The sequence below is a fragment of the Phocoena sinus genome, chromosome 2, assembly GCF_008692025.1.
Source record: "Phocoena sinus isolate mPhoSin1 chromosome 2, mPhoSin1.pri, whole genome shotgun sequence".
In the NCBI taxonomy this organism is placed as follows: domain Eukaryota; kingdom Metazoa; phylum Chordata; class Mammalia; order Artiodactyla; family Phocoenidae; genus Phocoena; species Phocoena sinus.
In genome coordinates this window covers 94,095,398-94,118,589 of record NC_045764.1, presented here as the reverse complement: position 1 = coordinate 94,118,589, position 23,192 = coordinate 94,095,398, and the positions used below count along the sequence as shown (strand labels likewise).

Genomic DNA, 23,192 nt, shown 5'->3' with positions numbered 1-23,192 from the left:
TTGAAGGGGCCTTGGGTCACACTAGTGCCTTTGTGTTATCTGGCCACAACTGAGTAGATAGATGACGGCAAGATACTTAAATAATCATTATTTAGCAAATAGTATAAATAATCACTATTAAGCAAATAGTATAGGGGTAAGCAAGGCAGACAGAAGGAAATGTCACTTAAACTTAACTTGAGATAATACGATATGATTATTCTAAATCAACATGCAGCATTAGTAGCCAACTGAAAATGAAATGTAATGACAATGTCTGGGTAGATAGGTTATTTTATAAACTTGAAAAAATATGATTGGAGACAGGATATAACAGAAAGACCTCCTCAATTCACATTAAGTAAACTGGGCATGCAACATAATTCTCTTCATGGGAGTGTTGCTCATAAGATGCCTGAGTGGAAAGACATTTTTCAGTTGAAATTGCATGGTGGTACTGTTGACCCCTAGGGTCTACATGTAGGAACAGAGAACATGCACTGGGATGTTGAATCTATGGTTAACGGGACGAGTTCGAGGGTAAAAAACTGGCGGGGAGGGGAGTAGTGGTCTCGATTTTTACTCCTGGTCGTCTTCTGGGAAGGCTTAAGGGGAGTCAAAGCGGCTGGAAAACCCATCAATGTCTGCCCTTCAGAGTTTTGTCTCCTACCAGTGCCAGAGTGAAGGAGTTCCAGCAGGCACTTCTGTGAAAGAGACTTATTTCATGAAAACCATACCCCTTGGCATTATCATTCCATTCTGAAAGATTTGATCTCCCACGTCCCTGCAGGTTCCCCCTCTCAGTTCCGCCAGGAGAATGTGGGCTAAACCTTCCCCCAGCCTCGCTCCCATGCCGAAGCTGCTCACGCGCTAATACAGTTCATGACGCCGCTTCTCACTCAAGAGCCGGCCAGGGGCGCGGAGTTCCGGCGGGGATCCTGCTGGGCGCCGAGCCCCACCCCCACCCTGACCCCGCCCCCGTCCCGACGCCCCGCCCACACGCCCCCTCCCGGCGTGGAGCTCCGGCTGCGATCCTTCCCCCAAGCACGGAGCTCTCCCCATCCCTCACCCCGCCTCCGGCTTGGAGCCCCGCCCCCGGTCCCGCCCCCGGAGCGAAGCCCGCCTAAGGCCCACCCACCTCCGCAAGGCCGCCTTGCCTTTCCTTGCCCACCGCACTACCATGGCAGGGGGCCGCGGGGCCCACGGGCGTGGCCGGGACGAGCCGCCGGAGAGCTACCCACAGCGACAGGACCACGAGCTGCAGGCCCTGGAGGCCATCTACGGCTCCGACTTCCAGGACCTGCGGCCGGACGCGTGCGGAAGGGTAGGAACGTGGCTTGTCTGGTCGGGGCTGGCGTGCTGCGGCCCAGCTCCTCTGGCTCGATCTACCCCGGCCAGGCCCGCCCGGCTCTGCCGGAAACGAACCGCCTACCCCAGCTTAGGATTCTGGAGTCCTTTCATCCCTCGTGATTCCACCCACCCTCACTTTCTGTCCTTGCGGACGCAGCCGCTTGGCGGGTCTCCAGAACCCCCAACTGGGACGAATTCTCTTACAGCCTTTTCCCCCCGTCGGCTCCACTCTTACCTGGCCCTGTTTCTTATTCCCACTGACGTTCCATAACTTCCCTGCCTCCTTACTGTCCTGCCTTTTTTCCTCCCTGACAGCCCTTGAGTTTGATACAACAGCGCATTCATAGGGACCCACTGCAACTTTGGGAACGCTTTGGGGGCTCTTGCACAGATCTTACTGATGCCTTCAGTCAGAAGTCTTACCTTCCCATATGTGTTCAAAACTATTAACCATGTAATCCCATTGTACTCCTCAGGCATCCTCCCTGTATTGTGCTGTGTGGAGCAACTTTCCTCTGTACCTTTCTCCAAGGCGCTTAGAGAGTATGGAATACAGTCTTCTTAGCTGTAATGGAGAGGGAGTGTGCTGAGTCCACCCTTTTAAAATGGCATTTGACTTAAAATATTATTTTCCTTTTTGTCTGGAAGTAAGTTAAGGCACATTATAAGCTGCTGATACTGACAGTCTTTCCCTCATTATCCTTGAAGAATTATCTACCAAACTCTTTATAGTATTATTTTAAAAGTATTACCTTCTTTCATCTACCTTTAAATTTATTTATTTTATTTATTTTTGGCTGTGTTGGGTCTTTGCTGCTGCACGCGGGCTTTCCCTAGTTGTGGCGAGTGGGGGCTACTCATTGCGGTGGCTTCTCTTATTGTGGAACATGGGCTCTAGGCGCACCGGCTTCAGTAGTTGCAGCACGTGGGCTCTGTAGTTGTGGCACGTGGGCTCTAGAGCGCGGGCTCAGTAGTTGTGGCACAGGGGCTTAGGTGTTCCACAGCATGTGGGATCTTCCTGGACCAGGGCTTGAACCCATGTCCCTTGCATTGGCAGGTGGATTCTTAACCACTGCGCCACCAGGGAAGCCCCCTTCATCTACCTTTAATTCTGGCATTTTACAACATGTGCCTTATCAGCACAATCGAGATTTTCTCAAGAAATAGGATCTTTGGGAGCTGTCAGGGCAAAATATTTTCCTTCTCACCCAATGTTTTCCTTCCTTCATTAACTATTTATTGTTCTAGGTATTGGGAATACAGTCAAGCACAAACCAAACCAAACCCCCTTCCCTCAGGGAGCTTACTTTTCTAGTGCTTAATACCAAGAGTTATTTTTAAGCTGAAATAGTAAAAATGTAAATATTCCCCTTATACAAGCTTGTAATAAAATAACAATGTAACTTTCTGGTCTGGTAACTTCTCTGTTCCCAAACATTGAGAACCAGGAATTTGGCTCATGAAGCCAAAATACCTGTTGCAAAGTGTACACGGGGGCTCAGTATAAAGTGGCTAAGACTTCATTCAGAGACAGTTTATTTACTTTACACAGCTTAATTATCTGGTCCTAAGACTGCAAGAAAACAGAAAAGAAAAAGGTACTGCTGTAGGTAGGGATACTGATAATCTCAGAATTTATAGCTGGTGGTCTTTATAACAAGATAGTAGAGCAAACAAAATCAAAAACTGTAATAGGTAGGTAGAAGGATTCAGATAGCTGTACCCTGAGGTACATGGGCAAATAGCCTTAACACTTTGCTAGGCAAATAATTGGTGGTCATAAGGATGAATCAGAATGTAGTCATTCAACATAGAGAACAGACTTGTGGTTGCCAAGGAGGGTTGGGTGGGGGAGGGATGGACTTGGAGTTTGGGATTAGTAGATGCAAACTATTACATGTAGAATGGATAAGCAACAGGGTCCTACTGTATAGCACAAGGAACTATATTCAGTATCCTGGGATAAACCATATTGGAAAAGAATATAAAAGATTGTATATATGTGTATAACTGAGTCACTTTGCTGTGCAGCAGAAATTAACACTGTAAATCAACTATACTTCAATAAAAAAAAAGTTTAAAAACGTTTTTTAAAAAAATGTAGTCATTCAACAAATACTTATTACTTGCCACTCTTTAGGGAAAGGTTATGCAAGCCCACAATCCTTTATGCAAAACCCTGAGGCCTGATATGTTTCAGAATTCAGAAGTGTTTGTGTTCATGGCCACATGTGCACATTCCATACTTACCTAATACCTCACTCAGTGTCTGGAGCAGCATGCAGAATCAAACACAACAAACCATGTGAATATTCAAATATTCACACTCAGTGGGATGGATAAAGACTATCAATAGCCTCATGTCAATTCAGGCCAAATTTGTTGCCAGTAAATTCAGCTCAGAATTATTGACCTGAGTAAACTTTAGGTTTTTTAAACATCTGAAGTTTTTTAAACTTCTTTTTGGGGGATGTGTTATAATGTAGATTTTGGTTTAGTAACATATGTACGTTATTTATAAATAACATTTTGGGAGTACATGCTAAAAATTATTTTACATACTAAAGTTTGGACACCACTAGTTGAAAATATAATTTCCTCTAGAGTTATAAATTTATTGTTAGCTTAATTGTCTTGGCTAATTTTCTGTCAGCCAAAGGTCTGCTCATTTATAATTTGATAGCTATTGCAAACCTCCCTCCTAAAGCCTTGCTTTTGTCTCTGGGCCCACCGGTAGTGTATGAGTGTTTCTTTTCCTACATCTTCACCAACACTGTAGTGTCAGACTTTTTCATCTTTGCCAGTAGGTAGATGAAACATTTTTACTTCTTTAGTTGTAAATTATGAGGACCACCTTTGTCTGTAAGCCATGAATTTTTTTCTGTGAACTGTTCAATGTTGTTTGGTTTATTTTTACACTCTATTGTCTACTTTCTTATTCATATGTCAGAGCTATTTAGATGTTAATTTATATCTTAAGAAAATTAGCATTTGGGGTCATATATTGCAAATATTTTCCCCTAATTAACCATAATGCATTTTGATATTTAGGTAATTTATGCAATTTTTAAAAACTTTAATATAGTCAAAATGACCTTTTTTTTTTTCATTTTATTGTTGTTACATGGTCCCTGTGGTTTGTTTTTTTCCCTGCTCCAGTGTTACCAAAAGAATGAATTCTTCAAGACTTTCTTTTAATTCTTTCATGACTTTGTTTTTAAACTTCCATCAAATAAATATAGAAATAGCTTTTTATTTTTTAAAGTTCTTACCTCTGTCTGAGTATGAATCTAGGCTGCCCACTTTCACCCCCAACTAGCCAGTTAGACTAACACAGATGATTTTTTTCAGTCTTTTCCACTTATTTGAAATGCCACCTTTACATTATATGAGAGTAGGCTGGCTTCATAAGGACAGAGTCTCTGTATTTGTTCACGTGTACATGCCTAGTGCCTGGTATAAAGCTCTCAAAAATCTTTTATTAACTGAAATAATTCCCAAATGTATTTGGGTCTATTTAGAAAAAGAGATATGGGGGGAAGTCAGTGATTAAGGCATTTGACATAAAATCTAATTTCTTAGATTTTACTATCATCATTTTTTTTTGCAGGGAGGAGCATCTTCACAGACTTAAAACCAAAGACTTGCCTAGATTATCTAGCTTGCACATGTTACTATATTTCTAGATTTGTTGTTTTTTCACACAGACTAGTTTCTTCCCCACATTACAGCATGTGAGAATGGAGGCAGGTAAGAAACAAGAGGCCATGCTGAGCAAAGTCTTGCCATCAAAATGTAAGGGGGATGTGATGAGCAGAATCTAGGTAACAATTCTAGACCAAACACCTGAAAGTGGTTTGAATTGTGTAACTTTTCCTTTTATGTGCTGTGGTTAAAAACACATGGCATAAAATATACTAGCTTAACAATTTTTAAGTGTATAGTTCAGTAGTGTCAAGTATATTTACGTGGCTGTGTAAAGAAAAAATTGTGTTAGTATTTTTTTTTAATTGAAGCATAGTTGATTTACGGTGTTGTGCCACTCTCTGCTGTATAGCAAATTGACTCAGTTTTACACATAGATACATTCTTTTTTTAATATTCTTTTCCATTATGGTTTATCCCAGGAGATTGGATATAGTTCCCTGTGCTATACAGTAGGACCGTGTTGTTTAGCCATTCTAAATGTAATAGTTTGCATTTACCAACCCCAAACTCCCAGTCCATCCCTCTCCCTCTTGTGTTAGTATTTTTAATTAATTTCCCAAACCTCATCCTCACTCTGCCTCTCATCTTGTAAACCAGTAAAGTTTAATCGCAGGCTGTCATTAAGCCTCATGCCTTGGAACCAAAAGATTTGCTCCTATGTGGAATGGCTGATAAAATTCTCAGTTTTTTATAGTCTTATCCTTCACTCCAGTACTTTTAACAGAAATAGACACATGCTTACATCAGTTTATTTTGGGGGGCCTGAGTGTGAGGAACTGCCCAAGAAAACCACATTCAGACTGAGAAACTGGGGTTTCTGCCAGTGTTGGCCGGGCGCTCTTCCAGGTGTTGTGCACTGGGCTGAAAAGAGGGTCCCCGGGCTTCCCTGGTGGCGCAGTGGTTGAGAGTCCGACTGCCGATGCAGGGGACATGGGTTCGTGCCCCGGTCCGGGAAGATCCCACATGCCGCTGAGCGGCTGGTCCCCTGAGCCATGGCCGCTGAGCCTGCGCGTCCGGAGCCTGCGCTCCGTGACGGGAGAGGCCGCGGTGGTGGGAGGCCCACGTACCGCAAAAAAAAAAAAAAGGGTCCCCTGGGTCAGTGTTCCTCATCCTGTGGGGTGTATTAAGATCCTTGGGTTTTGTTTCTTGCAGAGCTAGTGTTTTTAATTTTTTTAATTCTAGGGGAGATTAGTCCAAATGAGCATTACCTCTCTTATGTTTTAGGACTGAGTTTGTGTTATTCTTTCACTTTTTATACCTTGAAGATTTGTTTGGTTATTTGACGGTACTTCAGGAGAGTCTCCAACTTCATGATCTCATTGAGAAACAAATTAACTCATCTCTCATTGTAGCGTGCCCTTCTCTCCATGACTACTTATTATGCTGCCTTCATGTCACTTGCATTTTCAGTCTTCAAAACAAATCTTTTTTCTCATGTAGAATTTTGTATACTTTGTAGCTATACATTCTGCATTGTGTTTTCCTCTCATTAGGTGCTCTCAAAAAATTTTGGTTACCCCTTACTTTAAGTTTTTTTACCTACAAATATTCCAGGAATTCATTATTTCCTTGTGCAGGTTAAATCAAAGATTTTATCAACATTGAATTCTAATGACCATTTATCTTCTAAAGGCATGAAGGAGGTCTTACCCAATCCTAATCTTTAGAACATCTTGATTGTTGAACTTTTTAATCAAGTCCTGTTCAGCTCCAGGAGTCCTTGAATGCCCTAATATGAGCTAACACTTGGTATCCTAAACATGTTTTGCATAAAAGCATCTTCACATATTGGGAAGCCTCTCAGTTCACTTGAGAGAAGCCTGGCAAATATTCTGTTCTTACCTCTGAAAGCACTGTTCCCTGACTATCTTTATTTATTTTTTTTCCAGTGAGCCTGTACTGGTTAGGATTAGGTTTAGCTATATATGACAGAAAACTTAAAATAACAAAGTTTATTTTTTTACATGTAAAAGTCTGGAGTCTATGGCTTTTTCTGAATTGCTGTTCTACCATCCTTAAAGTGCCCTTTGTGGTCTAAAATGGCTGTCTGACCTCCAGTCATCACATCTGCATTCCAGCCAGCTGGAATGAGAAGGGGATGAAGAAGTTTCATCCCTTTCCTTTGATAAAGTTCACTTCCTGGAAATTGCGTATTATCGTTCTTGCATCTTACTGGCCAGAAATTAATCCAGTAGCCACACTGAGCTGCAAAGGCATCTGGGAAATGTATCCAGCTAAAAAATCAGGGATTCTATTAAAAAGAAATAAAAACCAAGCTTACGTATTTTATATACATAGCTGATTGTGTGATTCATGGTGCCACATGTAAGGTTCATGTTATAAATTTCTATTAGAATTTAATGTTGCTAAGTACTTAATTACCCTTAGAAGAATTTTTATCTTTTTTCTTTTCTGATAATGCCGCATTTCTCTTTTAGCCCTGGCTGCCTGGATATTCCAAGGGAAAGTCAAGGCTCAGTCACAGCAACTCAGGGTTGGCATTAACAAGGGAGGGCTGATGGAAAAGACAGGTTTGGGAGTCAGAATTGGATTTGAAGTCCAGATTTGTTGCTGTGTGTTGGTGGGCAAGAAACTGAAAGTCTGAGCCTGAGCCGCCTTGTCTGTAAAATGTCTGTACAAAGGAGATTGCACCTACCTCGCAAAGTTGGTCAAGTGTCTGGACCATATGTGTATATGTTCCCTCAGCCTCCCCTTTCTCATGATATATAGATAATATAAACTGCCTCAAATCCTTTTTGGAAAAAGCATACATAAATAAAGAAGAATGGAGTATTTGGTGAAAAGCAGCTGGTTGAAAGCATACACAATTTTAGGAGAGCTATCAGATTTCTTCATGTCAAGATTTTCACTTATCTCAATATTCGAAGTACGCCCTGCTCAAGAGGCCTCCCCTGACCTGCCTGTCTGCGTACCTTCTCCTCCTCCATCACTATGTTCCATGACTTGGCTTTGTCTTCTTTACAGCACTCATCACTTTTTGAAAGCATTCGTCTTCTACTCTGTGCCAGCTAGTTGGGTTCGTGTCTGTGTAGATTTGCCTCTGAACTCTCAGTCTCTAGGGCAGCACTCAGAAGGTCATCAGCGCTCAGTGACATTTGAATGAATGGAGGCTACATGGGACATTTCAGGTCACTCCTTAGAAACTTTGAAAAGGAATATGTACTCTGTCTTGGAGGTTTTCGGGGTTTTTGGGAATTTTGTTTATTTTTTTATACAGCAGGTTTTTATTAGTCATCCATTTTATACACATCAATGTATACATGTCAATCCCAATCTCCCAATTCATCCCACCACCACAACCACTCCCTGCCACATTCCCCCCTTGGTGTCCATACGTTTGTTCTCTACATCTGTGTCTCTATTTCTGCCCTGCAAACTGGTTCATCTGTACCATTTTGTTAGGTTGCACATACATGCGTTAAGATACAATATTTGTTTTTCTCTTTCTGACTTACTTCACTCTGAATGACAGTCTCTAGATCCATCCACATCTCTACAAATGACCCAATTTCATTCCTTTTTATGGCTGAGTATATTCCATTGTATATATGTACCACATCTTCTTTATCCATTCGTCTGTCGATGGGCATTTTAGGTTGCCTCCTTGACCTGGTTATTGTAAATAGAGCTGGAGTGAATATTGTGGTGCATGTGTCTTTTTGAATTATGGTATTCTCTGGGTATATGCTCAGTAGTGGGATTGCTGGGTCATATGGTAGTTCTATTTTTAGTTTCTTAAGGAACCTCCATACTGTTCTCCATAGTGGCTGTATCAGTTTACATTCCCACCAACAGTGCAAGAGGGTTCTTCCCTTTTCCCCACACCCTCTCCAGCATTTATTGTTTGCAGATTTTTTCATGATGGCCATTCTGACCGGTCTGAGATGATATCTCATTGTAGTTTTGATTTGTATTTCTCTAATGATTAATGATGTTGAGCATTCTTTCATGTGTTTCTTGGTAATCTGTATATCTTCTTTGGAGAAATGTCTATTTAGGTCTTCTGCCCATTTTTGGATTGGGTTGTTTGTTTTTTTGATATTGAGCTCATGAGCTGCTAGTAAATTTTGGAGATTAATCCTTTGTAAGTTGCTTCATTTGCAAATATTTTGTCCCATTCTGAGGGTTGTCTTTTTGTCTTGTTTAAGTTTTCCTTTGCTGTGCAAAAGCTTTTAAGATTCATTAGGTCCCATTTGTTTATTTTTGTTTTTATTTCCATTACTCTAGGAGGCAGATCAAAAAAGATCTTGCTGTGATTTATGTCATAGAGTGTTCTGCCTATGTGTTCCTCTAAGAGTTTTATAGTGTCTGGTCTTACATCTAGGTCTCTAATCCATTTTGAGTTTATTTTTGTGTATGGTGTTAGGGACTATTCTAATTTCATTCTTTTACATGTAGCTGTCCAGTTTTCCCAGCACCACTTATTGAAGAGGCTGTCTTTTCTCCATTGTATATTCTTGTCTCCTTTATCAGAAATAAGGTGACCATATGTGCATGGGTTTATCTCTGGGCTTTCTATCCTGTTTCATTGATCTATATTTCTGTTTTTGTGCCAGTACCATACTGTCTTGATTACTGTAGCTTTTTAGTAGAGTCTGAAGTCCGGGAGCCTGATTCCTCCAGCTCTGTTTTTCTTTCTCAAGATTGCTTTGGCTCTTCAGGGTCTTTTGTGTTTCCATACAAATTGTGAAATTTTTTGTTCTAGTTCTGTGAAAAATACCATTGGTAGTTTGATAGGGATTGCACTGAATCTGTAGATTGCTTTGGGTAGTAGAGTCATTTTCACAATGTTGATTCTTCCAATCCAAGAACATGGTATATCTCTCCATCTATTTGTATCATCTTTAATTTCTTTCATCAGTGTCTTATAGTTTTCTGCATACAGATCTTTTGTCTCCCTAGGTAAGTTTATTCCTAAGTATTTTATTCTTTTTGTTGCAGTGGTAAATGGGAGTGTTTCCTTAATTTCTCTTTCAGATTTTTCATCATTAGTATATAGGAATGCAAGATTTCTGTGCATTAATTTTGTATCCTGCAACTTTACCAGATTCATTGATTAGCTCTAGTAGTTTTCTGGTAGCATCTTCAGGATTCTCTATGTATAGTATCATGTCATCTGCAAACAGTGACAGTTTTACTTCTTCTTTTCCAATTTGTATTCCTTTTATTTATTTTTCTTCTCTGATTGCCGTGTCTAGGACTTCCAAAACTATGTTGAATAATAGTGGTGAGAGTGGACATCCTTCTCTTGTTCCTGATCTTAGAGGAAATGCTTTCAGTTTTTCACTGTTGAGAATGATGTTTGCCATGGGTTTCTTGTATATGGCCTTTATTATGTTGAGATAGTTTCCCTCTATGCCCACTTTCTGGAGATTTTTTATCATAAATTGGTGTTGAATTTTGTCAGAAGCTTGTTTCTGCATCTATTGAGTGATCATATGGTTTTTCTTCTTCAGTTTGTTAATATGGTGTATCACATTGATTGATTTGCATATACTGAAGAATCCTTGCATCCCTGGGATAAATCCCGCTTGATCATGGTGTATGATCTTTTTAATGTGTTGTTGGATTCTGTTTGCTAGTATTTTGTTAAGGATTTTTGCATCTATATTCATCAGTGATATTGGTCTGTAATTTTCTTTTTTTGTAGTATCTTTGTCTGGTTTTGGTATCAGAGTGATGGTGGCCTCATAGAATGAGCTTGTGAGTGTTCCTTCCTCTGCAATTGTTGGAAGAGTTTGAGAAGGATGGGTGTTAGCTCTTCTCTAAATGTTCGATAGAATTCACCTGTGAAGCCATCTGCTCCTGGACTTTTGTTTGTTGGAAGATTTTTAGTCACAGTTTCAATTTCATTACTTCAGTTTAATTACATAGAGTTGCTTGTAGTAGTCTCTTAGGATGCTTTGTATTTCTGCGGTGTCTGTTGTAACTTCTCCTTTTTGATTTCTAATTTTATTGATTTGAGTCCTCTCTCACTTTTTCGTGATGAGTCTGGCTAATGGTTTATCAATTTTGTTTATCTTCTTAAAGAACCAGCTTTTAGTTTTATTGATCTTTGCTATTGTTTTCTTTGTTTCTATTTCACTTATTTCTGCTCTGAACTTTATGATTTCTTTCCTTCTGCTAACTTTGAGTTTTGTTTGTTCTCTTTCTCTAGTTTATTTAGGTGTAAGGTTAGATTGTTTATTTGAGATTTTTCTTGTTTCTTGAGGTGGGCTTGTATAGCTATAAACTTCCCTCTTAGGACTGCTTTTGCTGCATCCCATAGGTTTTGGATCATTGTGTTTTCATTATCATTTGTCTCTAGGTGTTTTTTGATTTCCCCTTTGATTTCTTCAGTGATCTCTTGGTTATTTAGTAACATATTGTTTAGCCTCCATGTGTTTGTGTTTTTTACGTTTTTTCCTCTGTAATTCATTTCTAGTCTCATAGCGTTGTGGTCAGAAAAGATTCTTGATATGATTTCAGTTTTCTTAAATTTACTGAGGCTTGATTTGTGACCCAAGATGTGATCTATCCTGGAGAATGTTCTGTGTGCACTTGAGAAGAAAGTGTAATCTGCTGTTTTTAGATGCAATGTCCTATAAATATCAATTAAATCTATCTGGTATATTGTGTCATTTAAAGCTTGTGTTTCCTTATTTATTTTCATTTTGGATGATCTGTCCATTGGTGTAAGTGAGGTGTTAAAGTCCCCCACTATTATTGTGTTACTGTCGATTTCCTCTTTTATAGCGCTTAGCAGTTGCCTTATGTATTGAGGTACTCCTCTGTTGGGTGTATATATATTTATAATTATTATATCTTCTTCTTGGATTGATCTCTTGATCATTATGTAGTGTCCTTCCTTGTCTCTTGTGACATTCTTTATTTTAAAGTCTATTTTATCTGTTATGAGTATAGCTACTTCAGGGGATGGAATATCTTTTTCCATCCCCTCACTTTCATTCTGTATGTGTCCCTAAGTCTGAAGTGTGTCTCTTGTAGACAGCATATATATGGGTCTTGTTTTTGTATCCATTCAGCAAGGCTGTGTCTTTTGATTGGAGCATTTAATCCTTTACGTTTAAGGTAATTATTTTTTTTTTTTTTTTTTTTTTTTATTTATTTATTTTTTTGCGGTATATGGGCCTCTCACTGTTGTGGCCTCTCCCGTTGCGGAGCACAGGCTCCGGACGCGCAGGCTCAGCGGCCATGGCTCACGGGCCCAGCCGCTCCGTGGCATGCGGGATCCTCCCGGATCGGGATACGAACCCGTGTCCCCTGCATCGGCAGGCGGACTCCCAACCACTGCGCCACCAGGGAAGCCCTAAGGTAATTATTGATATGTATGTTCCTATTACCATTTTCTTAATTGTTTTTGGTTTGCTTTTGTACGTCTTTTTCTTCTCCCACTTAGAGAAGTTCCTTTAGCATTTGTTGTAGAGCTGGTTTGGTGGTGCTGAATCATCTTAGCTTTTGCTTGTCTGTAAAGCTTTTGATTTCTCCATCAAATCTGAATGTGATCCTTGCCGGGTAGAGTAATCTTGGTTGTAGGTTCTTCCCTTTCATCACTTTAAGTATATCATGCCACTTCCTTCTGGCTTGTGGAGTTTCTGCTGAGAAACCAGCTGTTAACCTTATGGGAGTTCCCTTTTATGTTATTTGTCATTTTTCCCTTGCTGCTTTCAATAATTTTTCTTTGTCTTTAATTTTTGCCAATTTGATTACTATGTGTTTCAGTGTGTTTCTCCTTGGATTTATCCTGTATGGGACTCACTGTGCTTCCTGGACTTGGGTGGCTATTTCCTTTCCCATGTTAGGGAAGTTTTCGACTATAATCTCTTCAGATATTTTCTCGGGTCCTTTCTCTCTCTCTTCTCCTTCTGGCACCCCTATAATGCGAATGTTGTTGCGTTTAATGTTGTCCCAGAGGTCTCTTAGGCTGTCTTCATTTCTTTTCATTCTTTTCATTCTTTATTCTGTTCCGCAGCAGTGAATTCCACCATTCTGTCTTCCAGGTCACTTATCTGTTTTTCTGCCTCAGTTATTCTGCTGTTGATTCCTTCTAGTGTAGTTTTCATTTCAGTTATTGTATTCATCTCCTTTTGTTCTTTAATTCTTCTAGGTCTTTGTTAAACATTTCTTGCATCTTCTCGATCTTTGCCTCCATTCTTTTTCCGAGGTCCTGGATCATGTTCACTATCATTATTCTGAATTCTTTTTCTGGAAGGTTGCCTATCTCCATCTCATTTAGTTGTTTTTCTGGGGTTTTATCTTGTTCCTTCATCTGGTACATAGCCCTCTGCCTTTTCATCTTGTCTGTCTTTCTGTGAATGTGGGTTTTGTTCCACAGGCTGCAGGATTGTCATTCTTCTTGCTTCGGCTGTCTGCACTCCATGTTTTGTTTTTAAACCATGCTTTAGGAAAATGTGACCAACACCTATATAAAATAAAATTATGTGTAATATTTAAAAAGTAGAACTTTGGCTAAAATATTAATAATTTTTATCTTAATCTTTAATGATTGGCTCTCTAGAGAAAAAAAGATTTTCTTTTTCTCTTTTAGGTCAAAGAGCCTCCTGAAATCAGTTTAGTTCTATACCCTCAGGGCTTGACTGGTGAAGAAGTATATGTGAAAGTGGATTTGAGAGTGAAATGCCCACCCACCTATCCAGATGTGTGAGTACATTTAGAAATAGCTTTGATGTGATTTCAGTTCTCTGTTTTGAAAATGTAAGAACAGTTTGAACTTAGTGGTGTTTTCTCCTTCTGCCCCTATTCCATTTAAAATTTTATTTCCTATCACTTGCATTCATCAAAACTACATCAGCAATAGACATTGTCATGAAACCTGTCTCCTGTTAAGTCAGCTTATAGTTAGTAGTCTCTATGGATGGTAATATTTGCTCCATGACTAATGTTTGTTTCCTCTGATATGTTAACTTTTTTTGTTTAACTCTTCATAAACAAGAGGAACAATCTAGAAGAAAAAGATAAAGGTGCAGTGACTATAAAAGCCTTGTGGACTTAGTTTTAAAGTATGATAGGCATTAGGACTTAGAGTAGCCTTCCAGGCCAATGGGACCTTTACTTCCTAGAGTAAAGGAGGATTTAGAGTTGCCCTGTTTCTGTGGGGGGACTGCTAACGAGTTTTCAGTGGGCACTCCCACACCCTGCAGGACATGTAACATCACTGGCCTCTACCCACTGATGCCAAGAGAGTTCCCCAGTCAGTGAGACAGCCGAAAACCTCATGTATTTCTAAACTCCCACTGAAGGTGATACTCCCTCTGGCTGAGATTCATTTGTAAAAGAAAAGCATTAGCTATCAGGACTTGAGTATTCTTTTTTCAAAGTACCATGCATATTCCATGTAATCTTTCCCCAGACTTTCCATGTGGAAAAGCAGATTGGCCTGGATGATGTTTTGTGGTTTGAGCTTGTTGTGTAGGAAGCCAGTGAAGGAACGTGACAAATAAAAGGAAGTCCTGCCTTACACAGTGGGTGGTAAATGTATGGGACTTGTTATCTTAAGAGGTGATAGAGAATGTGAAAATACAGATAGGTCAAGTTGAGTTCCTCAAAGTTAGTAACCCACTTTTTGCCCAACCTCTATGCCTAGAGTAGATATAGTAGGTATTCAGAAAGTTAATTTATGCATTAATTGAAGGGTGATTAATTTTATCAAAGAAAAATAAGACAGTGCCTCTCTAGGTTTTAGTTTTCCTGACACTGTATAGGTGGTGTCTTTTCTGACACCAACAGGGTGTCCAGACAATTCAATTCAATTCTGACACTAAAATTGATAGCTGGGTTAGGGGCTCAGTCCCACAACAAGACTTCAGATGCCAGTTGCAAGTCCCAGTACTTCTGATCAACTGGCTATAAATTTGCAGGTTCCCATAATGCCCATGGTCGATAATTTGCTAGAACAGCTCACAGAACTCAGGAAGGCACTTCACTTACTATTACCGGTTTATTATATAGGATACAACTCAGGACCAGCCAGATGGAAGAGATGCTTAGGCAAGGAATGCGGGGAGGGGCGCAGAACTTCTTTGCCCTCTTGACATTGACTGATGTCCTCTGGGGGGTACACAATCACCCCTGGTTGAGAACCACTACTTTAGAGAACTCGTCAGGTAAATCTTGATGTGTCTACTTGGTAAAAATATTATTTAAGAAACAGCATGCAAATGCTTAACAAAAAGTTAAAAAGTAAACATCATAATATCAGCTACATAAAATTATGAATTATGTAGCAAAGGCATAAAGAGAACACTGGAAATTTTAAAGCAAGTTTAATTAGTGTTGCAGTTGAATTTTTCACCATTTTGTTAATATTGCTATATAATGACTGCTTGATTTTTTTAAAAAAAATTATGTAAGTCTTGACTTGGGGAAACATTCCTATCTTTTAAGATGATATGGGGCAGGAAAACTTTCCTTTTCTGCAAAATAGTCCTTGATGCCACTGTGAGAGAGAGAATCCTGGATTGGCTGGACCACGCATAGACTCAGTAGTCTCTCTCCGATTTCCATCTATCCAACTAGATTGATGATTGTAGCAATCTATCATACTGAAGCATTGAGAGAATCCATAGGTGAGAGAATCCATAGGTGAGAGAATCCATAGGCTTCGCCAAGGTAAAACGCCATGAATTACTCAGAAATGCTTGGTGGGAAGTGATGAATCATCTTCTCTTCAAATGAAGCCTACTGAATCTCAGAGTTGTTATTAGATGTGTATTGGTTGGAAATAAAAGAACCCCAAGGGCTGGTTGTACTTTCCTTGGGTAGAAAGTGTTAACTCTTAGGTGCGCTCTATAGGGATGGAGAGGAGAGTGTGGTAGGCATCCTTGGAAGAGCAGAGTTTGCAGAGTATGCATGACTAGATTTATGTATGAGTAAGTGAGCTCATTTACAGCAGAATGAGTGCCTGGGACACAGCATGTTGTAGGAATACTAGATAGATCACTGTGGCTCCATCTCACCTAGTATTCTTGTCCTGCTTTATGCCGGAGTGCACTAATGAGCACAGAGCGTCTGGACTCTGGCAGGTGAGCTGTCTGAGTAAACTGACGTTGAGGGGCAAGCCAGGATGGAGCGTTACCCTACAAGGGAGCTTATAGTGAAGTTACTAGGCTAGAATCACACACAGAGCTGGAGTGATTTTTTTAAAAGGCAGTAGACAGTAATTGATGCTAAAAATTTAAATCAGGTTGTAAAGCTGAAATCACACAGAGGAGTTGGGGAGACCCCTGATCGAGCCCCAATCATGTATGTCTGGTCCTCTGGGGGATCAGGGCACCCGACTGCCCACACTGACGACTAGCCAGCCCACTGCTGCCCCCACAGGCTGCAGGTGCCTCCATGCTGAGTACTGTGTCAACAGAGTTGCTAGGGTAAAGTTAAAATGCTTTTGAGATGAAAAGAAATGTTGCTGGGGATACAGAGAGATTCACAAATGAGGCCCTTATGAAATCCCCAGGCCCCGAGCTTGGAACTTAGCAAATATTAATGCAAATAATCTGTACTTTCTAGAGTAACTCCTTTTTGTTTTTTTCTTTTCCAGAGTCCCTGAAATAGCATTAATGAATGCCAAAGGTCTGTCAAATGAAACTGTTAATTTGTTAAAGTCCCGCCTAGAAGAAGTGGCCAAAAAACATTGTGGCGAGGTATGATTTGTTAAACTGGAATTATGAGAGGATGGTAAAAATCTCGTCATATTCAACAGTGTTTGCCTTCTGGCCTTTTCTTTGGGTTAAAGGCTTTCCCGTTGCACCTCAAATCTAAATTTCACTAGGATGTTTTGGGTTTTATTGGTATCTACAAAGGGGAACATTGCTGTTCGTATTTTTTTAATTAATGGTATTTATGAATTACAAATTGTAGAGTATATATAGATAGTACTGTTGGTTAAGAATTCTTCTGGAAGCACTTTATATGAACGTGGGCATTCTTTTTGCACACTTTGGACCTGACATCATGACCTCATCTTGACTTCAACCTTTATGCTGGAAAATGTTTGCAGACAAGTGATATGTCACCAAACTTTGCCACCTCTCCAATTTTCACATCAGAAAGACTGTTTTCCTTCTCAACAATTAACAATACACTCTCCTCCATCAATGTCCCTTTTATACCTGAGCATTTACACCTAGTTCAGTACTGATTCTTTTTTAATTCTGTGACATCACAGTCTACATGAGCTCCCCCTTGGGTGGCAGAACTCTCTCTGGAGGGCTACGCTAGGTGACTTCTTAGGGCAGAGTATTACTGTGTGTATTAACTCTGTGTGTACTGTGTGTATAATTACGGAGAGTATTATTATCTCTTAAATATAATCTATTTCCTCACTTTTGAATAAGATCACTCAGTGTTTTTGCCTAGGTAGCTCATGCTTAACTATCCCATCCTATAAAAATGGAGAAGAGCTAAGTAAGGGCTAACCCTAAGCCTCCATGTCTATGCTGGGCCTCTAGGAAAGTGCCTGGACAGTTTTTTACTTGCATTCTATAACACATTGAGTCACAGCCATCTAAGTTGCGTTTCCAAGAACTTCAGTGATTGTTGTAGTATAGAAAGTGACTGTATGGTAGCCAGGTCATGGAAGCAACCTAAATGCCCATCGACAGACAAATGGATAAAGAAGATGTGGTACATATATACAATGGAATATTACTCGGCCATAAAAAGGAACAAAATTGGATCATTTGTAGAGATGTGGATGGATCTAGAGACTGTCATACAGGGTGAAGTAAGTCAGAAAGAGAAAAATGTTGTATATTAATGCATATATGTGGAACCTAGAAAAATGGTACAGATGAAACGGTTTGCAGGGCAGAAAGGGAGACACAGATATAGAAAACAAACGTATGGACACCAAGTGGGGAAAGTGGCAGGGGGTGGGGGTGGTGTGATGAATTGGGAGATTGGGATTGACATGTATACACTAATATGTATAAAATGGATAGCTAATAAGAACCTGCTGTATAAAAAAATAAATAAAATTCTAAAATTAAAAAAAAAAGTGATTGTATGAAAAACTGAAACCATTTCCTCTAAGATCAGGAACAAGACAAGGTTGTCCATTCTTACCATTATTATTCAACATAGTTTTGGAGGTTTTAGCCACAGCAGTCAGAGAAGAAAAAGAAATAAAAGGAATACAAATCAGAAAAGAAGTAAAGCTGTTGCTGTTTGCAGATGACATGATACTATACATAGAGAATCCTGAAGATGCTACCAGAAAACTACTAGAGCTAGTCAATGAATTTGCTAGAGTAGCAGGATACAAAATTAATGCACAGAAATCTCTTGCGTTCCTATATACTAATGATGAAAAATCTGAAAGAGAAGTTAAGGAAACACTCCCATTTACCACTGCAACAAAAAGAATAAAATACCTAGGAATAAACCTATCTAAGGAGACAAAAGACCTGTATGCAGAAAACTATAAGACACTGATGAAAGAAATTAAAGATGATACAAATAGATGGAGAGATATACCATGTTCTTGGATTGGAAGAATCAACATTGTGAAAATGACTCTACTACCCAAAGCAATCTACAGATTCAGTGCAATCCCTATCAAATTACCAATGACATTTTTCACAGAACTAGAAAAAAATTTTTCACAATTTGTATGGAAACACAAAAGACCCTGAATAGCCAAAGCAATCTTGAGAAAGAAAAACAGAGCTGGAGGAATCAGGCTCCCGGACTTCAGACTCTACTAAAAAGCTACAGTAATCAAGACAGTATGGTACTGGCACAAAAACAGAAATATAGATCAATGAAACAGGATAGAAAGCCCCAGAGATAAACCCATGCACACATGGTCACCTTATTTTTGATAAAGGAGACAAGAATATACAATGGAGAAAAGACAGCCTCTTCAATAAGTGGTGCTGGGAAAACTGGACAGCTACATGTAAAAGAATGAAATTAGAACACTCCCTAACCCCATATACAAAAATAAGCTCAGAATGGATTAAAGACCTAAATGTAAGGCCAGATACTATAAAACTCTTAGAGGAACACATAGGCAGAACACTCTATGACATAAATCACAGCAAGCACCTTTTTGACCCACCTCCTAGAGAAATGGAAATAAAAACAAAAATAAACAAACGGGACCTAATGAAACTTAAAAGCTTTTGCACAGCAAAGGAAAACTTAAACAAGACAAAAAGACAACCCTCAGAATAGGAGAAAATACTTGCAAATGAAGCCACTGACAAAGGACTAATCTCCAAAATTTACAAGCAGCTCATGCAGCTCAATATCAAAAAACCAAACAACCCAACCCAAAAATGGGCAGAAGACCTGAATAGACATTTCTCCAAAGAAGATATACAGACTGCCAACAAACAAATGGAAGGATGCTCAACATGACTTATCATTAGAGAAATGCAAATCAAAACCACAATGAGGTATCACCTCACACTAGTCAGAATGGCCATCATCAAAAAATCTAGAAACAGTAAATGCTGGAGAGGGTGTGGAGAAAAGGGAACTCTCTTGCACTGTTGTTGGCAGTGTAAATTGATACAGCCACTATGGAGAACAGTATGGAGGTTCCTTAAAAAACTAAACATAGAACTACCATACGACCCAGCAATCCCACTACTGGGCATATACCCTGAGAAAACCATAATTCAAAAAGAGTCATGTACCACAATGTTCATTGCAGCTCTATTTACAATAGCCAGGACATGGAAGCAACCTAAGTGTCCATGGACAGATGAATGGATAAAGAAGATGTGGCACATATATACAATGGAATATTACTGAGTCATAAAAAGAAACGAAATTGAATTATTTGTAGTGAGGTGGATGGACCTAGAGTCTGCATACAGAGTGAAGTAAGTCAGAAAGAGAAAAACAAACACCATATGCTAACACATATATATGGAATTTAAAAACAAAAAACAGGTTCTGAACAGCCTAGGGGCCGGACAGGAATAAAGACACAGACGTAGAGAATGGACTTGAGGACACGGGGAGGGGGAAGGGTAATCTGGGACAAAGTGAGAGAGTGGCGTGGACATATATACACTACCAAATGTAAAATAGATAGCTAGTGGGAAGCAGCCGCATAGCACAGGGAGATCAGCTCGATGCTTTGTGACCACCTAGAGGGGTGGGATAGGGAGGGTGGGGGGTAGACCCAAGAGGGAGGAGATATGGGGATTTATGTATATGTATAACTGATTTACTTTGTTATAAAGCAGAAACTAACACACCATTGTAAAGCAATTATACTCCAATAAAGGTGTTAAAAAAAAGAAAGAAAGAAAGTGATTGTAGCACAGTCTGGACAAAAAAATAGGCCTTGGGAATTATTCCAAAGTTCTTTCTAGTTTAAGTCATTTCTAGTCTAGTCTAATGTCTAGCTGAAAAATAATATGGAGTTATATTGAAAATTCAGCTACAGAATCCTCTGGTTTCTTGGATTCATGATTTGTGATTTTTTTGAAAAATTTTTTGCTGTATTTTATTTTATTTTTACAATGCAGTGTTATTAAGTATAATCACTATGCTGTACATTAGATACCCAGAATTTATTTATCTTACAACTGGAGGTTTGTACTCTTTGACCAACATATCTCCCCTTTTCTCCCACCCCCTCGCCCCCGGCCCCTGGTAACCACCATTCTAGTCTCTGTTTCTTTTTTGTTTAAGTTATTATATTTTATTCTATTTATATTAGTTTAATACTTTTTAAATTTAACAAATGAATTAATGTATGTCAATGCTGTCTTACAGGTAGAAAAACCAAAATATCAAACCACCAAATTATATCTTAAGAGTACATGTTTTCTTGGAACTTGAGCCAAAATTGAAAGTTAGGGGTCCCTAACACTCTAGTTACTACCTCTGGCTCCTAGGCCATGCAGACAACAAATACCACAAAGCTGTTCTACTTTGAAAAACTAATAATTATGTGTAAATACTTTACTTTGTTTATAAGTTCAAGTAAGGAAGTGTTCAGTATTCGGTTCTGTCCGAATTCAGTTATCTATTACCATCTAACAAATTTTCCTAAAATGTAGCAGCTTAAAACAACAGCACTTTTAGTCTTTGTTTCTGTGAGTTCAGCTTTTTTGTATTCCACCTGTAAGTGATATCATGCAGTATTTGTCTTTGTCTGACTTGTTTCACTTAACATAATGCCTCAAGGTCCATCTGTTTCTTGCAAACAGGAGGATGTCCTTTTTCATGGCTCAACAATATTCTGGTGTGTGTGTGTATCACATCTTCTTTATTCACTTATTCATTGACACTTAGGTTGTTTCCCTAGCTTGGCTATCATGAATAATGCTGCAGTAACATGGGAGTACAGATATCTCTTCAAGATCCTTTGTTTTCATTTCCTTTAAATATATACTTAAGTGGGATTGCTGGATCATATGGTATTTCTAAGTTTTTGAGGAACCTACATACTGTTTTACATAGTGGCTGCACCAATTTACATTCTCACCAAGAGTGTACCTGGGTTCCCTTTTCTCCACATCCTCGCCAACACTTGTTATTTGCTGTCTTTTTGATGATAGCCATTTTAACAGGTGTGAGGTGATGACACATTGTGGTTTTGATTTGCATTTCCCTGATGATTAGTGATGTCGAGTATCTTTTCATATGCCTATTGGCCATTTGTATGTCTTCTTTGGAAAAATGTCTGTTGTGTTCCTCTGCCCATTTTTTAATTGGATTGTTTGCGAGTTTTTGGGGGGTTTATTGTTTTGTTTCTTTTGTTTCTTTTTGGCTGCGCTGGGCCTTTGTTGCTGCATGTGGGCTTTCTCTAGTCGCGGCGAGTGGGGGCTACTCTTTGCGGTGCTCGGGCTTCTCACTGTGGTGGCTTCTCTTATTGCGAGGTGTGGGCTCTAGGCACGCGGGCTTCAGTAGTTGTGGCTCATGGGCTCTAGAGCGCAGGCTCAATAGTTGTGGCATGCGGGCTCAGTAGTTGTGGCTTGTGGGCTCTAGAGTGCAGGCTCAGTAGTTGTGGCACACGGGCTTAGTTGCTCTGTGGCATGTGGGATCTTCCCGGACCAGGGATCAAACCCGTGTCCCCTGCACTGGCAGGTGGACTCTTAACCACTGCACCACCAGGGAAGTCCAGATTGTTTGGTTTCTTTTTTTTGCTACTGAGTTGTATGAGTTCTTTATGTATTTAAATATTGACTCTTTATCAGATATATGATTTGCAAATATCTTCTCCTATTCTATGGGTTACTTTTCATTTGTTGATGGTTTCCTTTGCTGTGCAGCAACTTTTTAATTTGATGTATTCCCACTTGTTTATTTCTGCTTTTGTTGTCCCCCCACCCCCCTGCCTTTTTTGGCTTTATTGTAAATTATACTTTTTATTTTGAGATAATTATAGATTCACATGCAATTGTAAGAAATAATACCAGGAGAGCCCAAGTACCCTTTACTCAGTTTGCCCCAATGGTAACATTTTTGCAAAACTATAGTGTAATATCATAACCAGGACATTGACATTGATACAGTCAAGATACAGAATAGTTTCATCACCACAAGATCCCTAATGTTGCCACCTCCTTACACCCCCATGCCCTCTGTGATACCTGACAACCACTAATCTGTTCTCCATTTCTGTAATTGTCTCATTTCAAGGATGTTATATAAGTAGAGTCACAGTATGTGACCTTTGGGATTTACTCCCCCTCCCCCCACCACTTCAGCATGATTCTGTGGAGACTCATCAGACTGTCACATGTATCAATAGTTGTTACTTTTTATTGCTGAGTAGTATTCCATCTTATAGGTACACCACTGTTTGTTTAGCCATCCACCAGGTGAAAGACAGCTGAATTATTTCCAGTTTGGGGCTATTAAAAATAAAGCTGCTGGGCTTCCCTGATGGTGCAGTGGTTGAGAATCTGCCTGCCCATGCAGGGGACATGGGTTCAAGCCCTGGTCTGGGAAGATCCCACATGCCGCAGAGCAACTAGGCCCGTGAGCCACAACTACTGAGCCTGCGCGTCTGGAGCCTGTGCTCCGCAACAAGAGAGGCTGTGACAGTGAGAGGCCCGCGCACCGTGATGAAGAGTGGCCCCCGCTTGCCGCAACTAGAGAAAGCCCTCGCACAGAAACGCAGACCCAACACAGCCAAAAATAAA

The 23,192-nt window shown here is 39.8% G+C and overlaps 1 protein-coding gene across 2 annotated transcripts in view; it reads left to right on the top strand.

The window, feature by feature from the left end:
* The first annotated feature begins 1,120 nt into the window (after positions 1-1,120).
* Positions 1,121-23,192, top strand: part of EIF2AK4 (eukaryotic translation initiation factor 2 alpha kinase 4) — a 114,635-nt gene continuing 92,563 nt past the window's right edge. The window contains exons 1-4 of one of the 2 annotated variants that reach the window (XM_032621787.1): positions 1,124-1,303; positions 13,607-13,719; positions 15,028-15,182; positions 16,616-16,718. In XM_032621787.1, the coding sequence (XP_032477678.1) occupies positions 16,635-16,718 (84 nt within the window). In that variant the 5' untranslated portion in view covers positions 1,124-1,303; positions 13,607-13,719; positions 15,028-15,182; positions 16,616-16,634. Of the gene's footprint in view, positions 1,304-13,606; positions 13,720-15,027; positions 15,183-16,615; positions 16,719-23,192 lie in introns of both variants that reach the window. The other variant, XM_032621786.1, reaches the window with a different exon arrangement.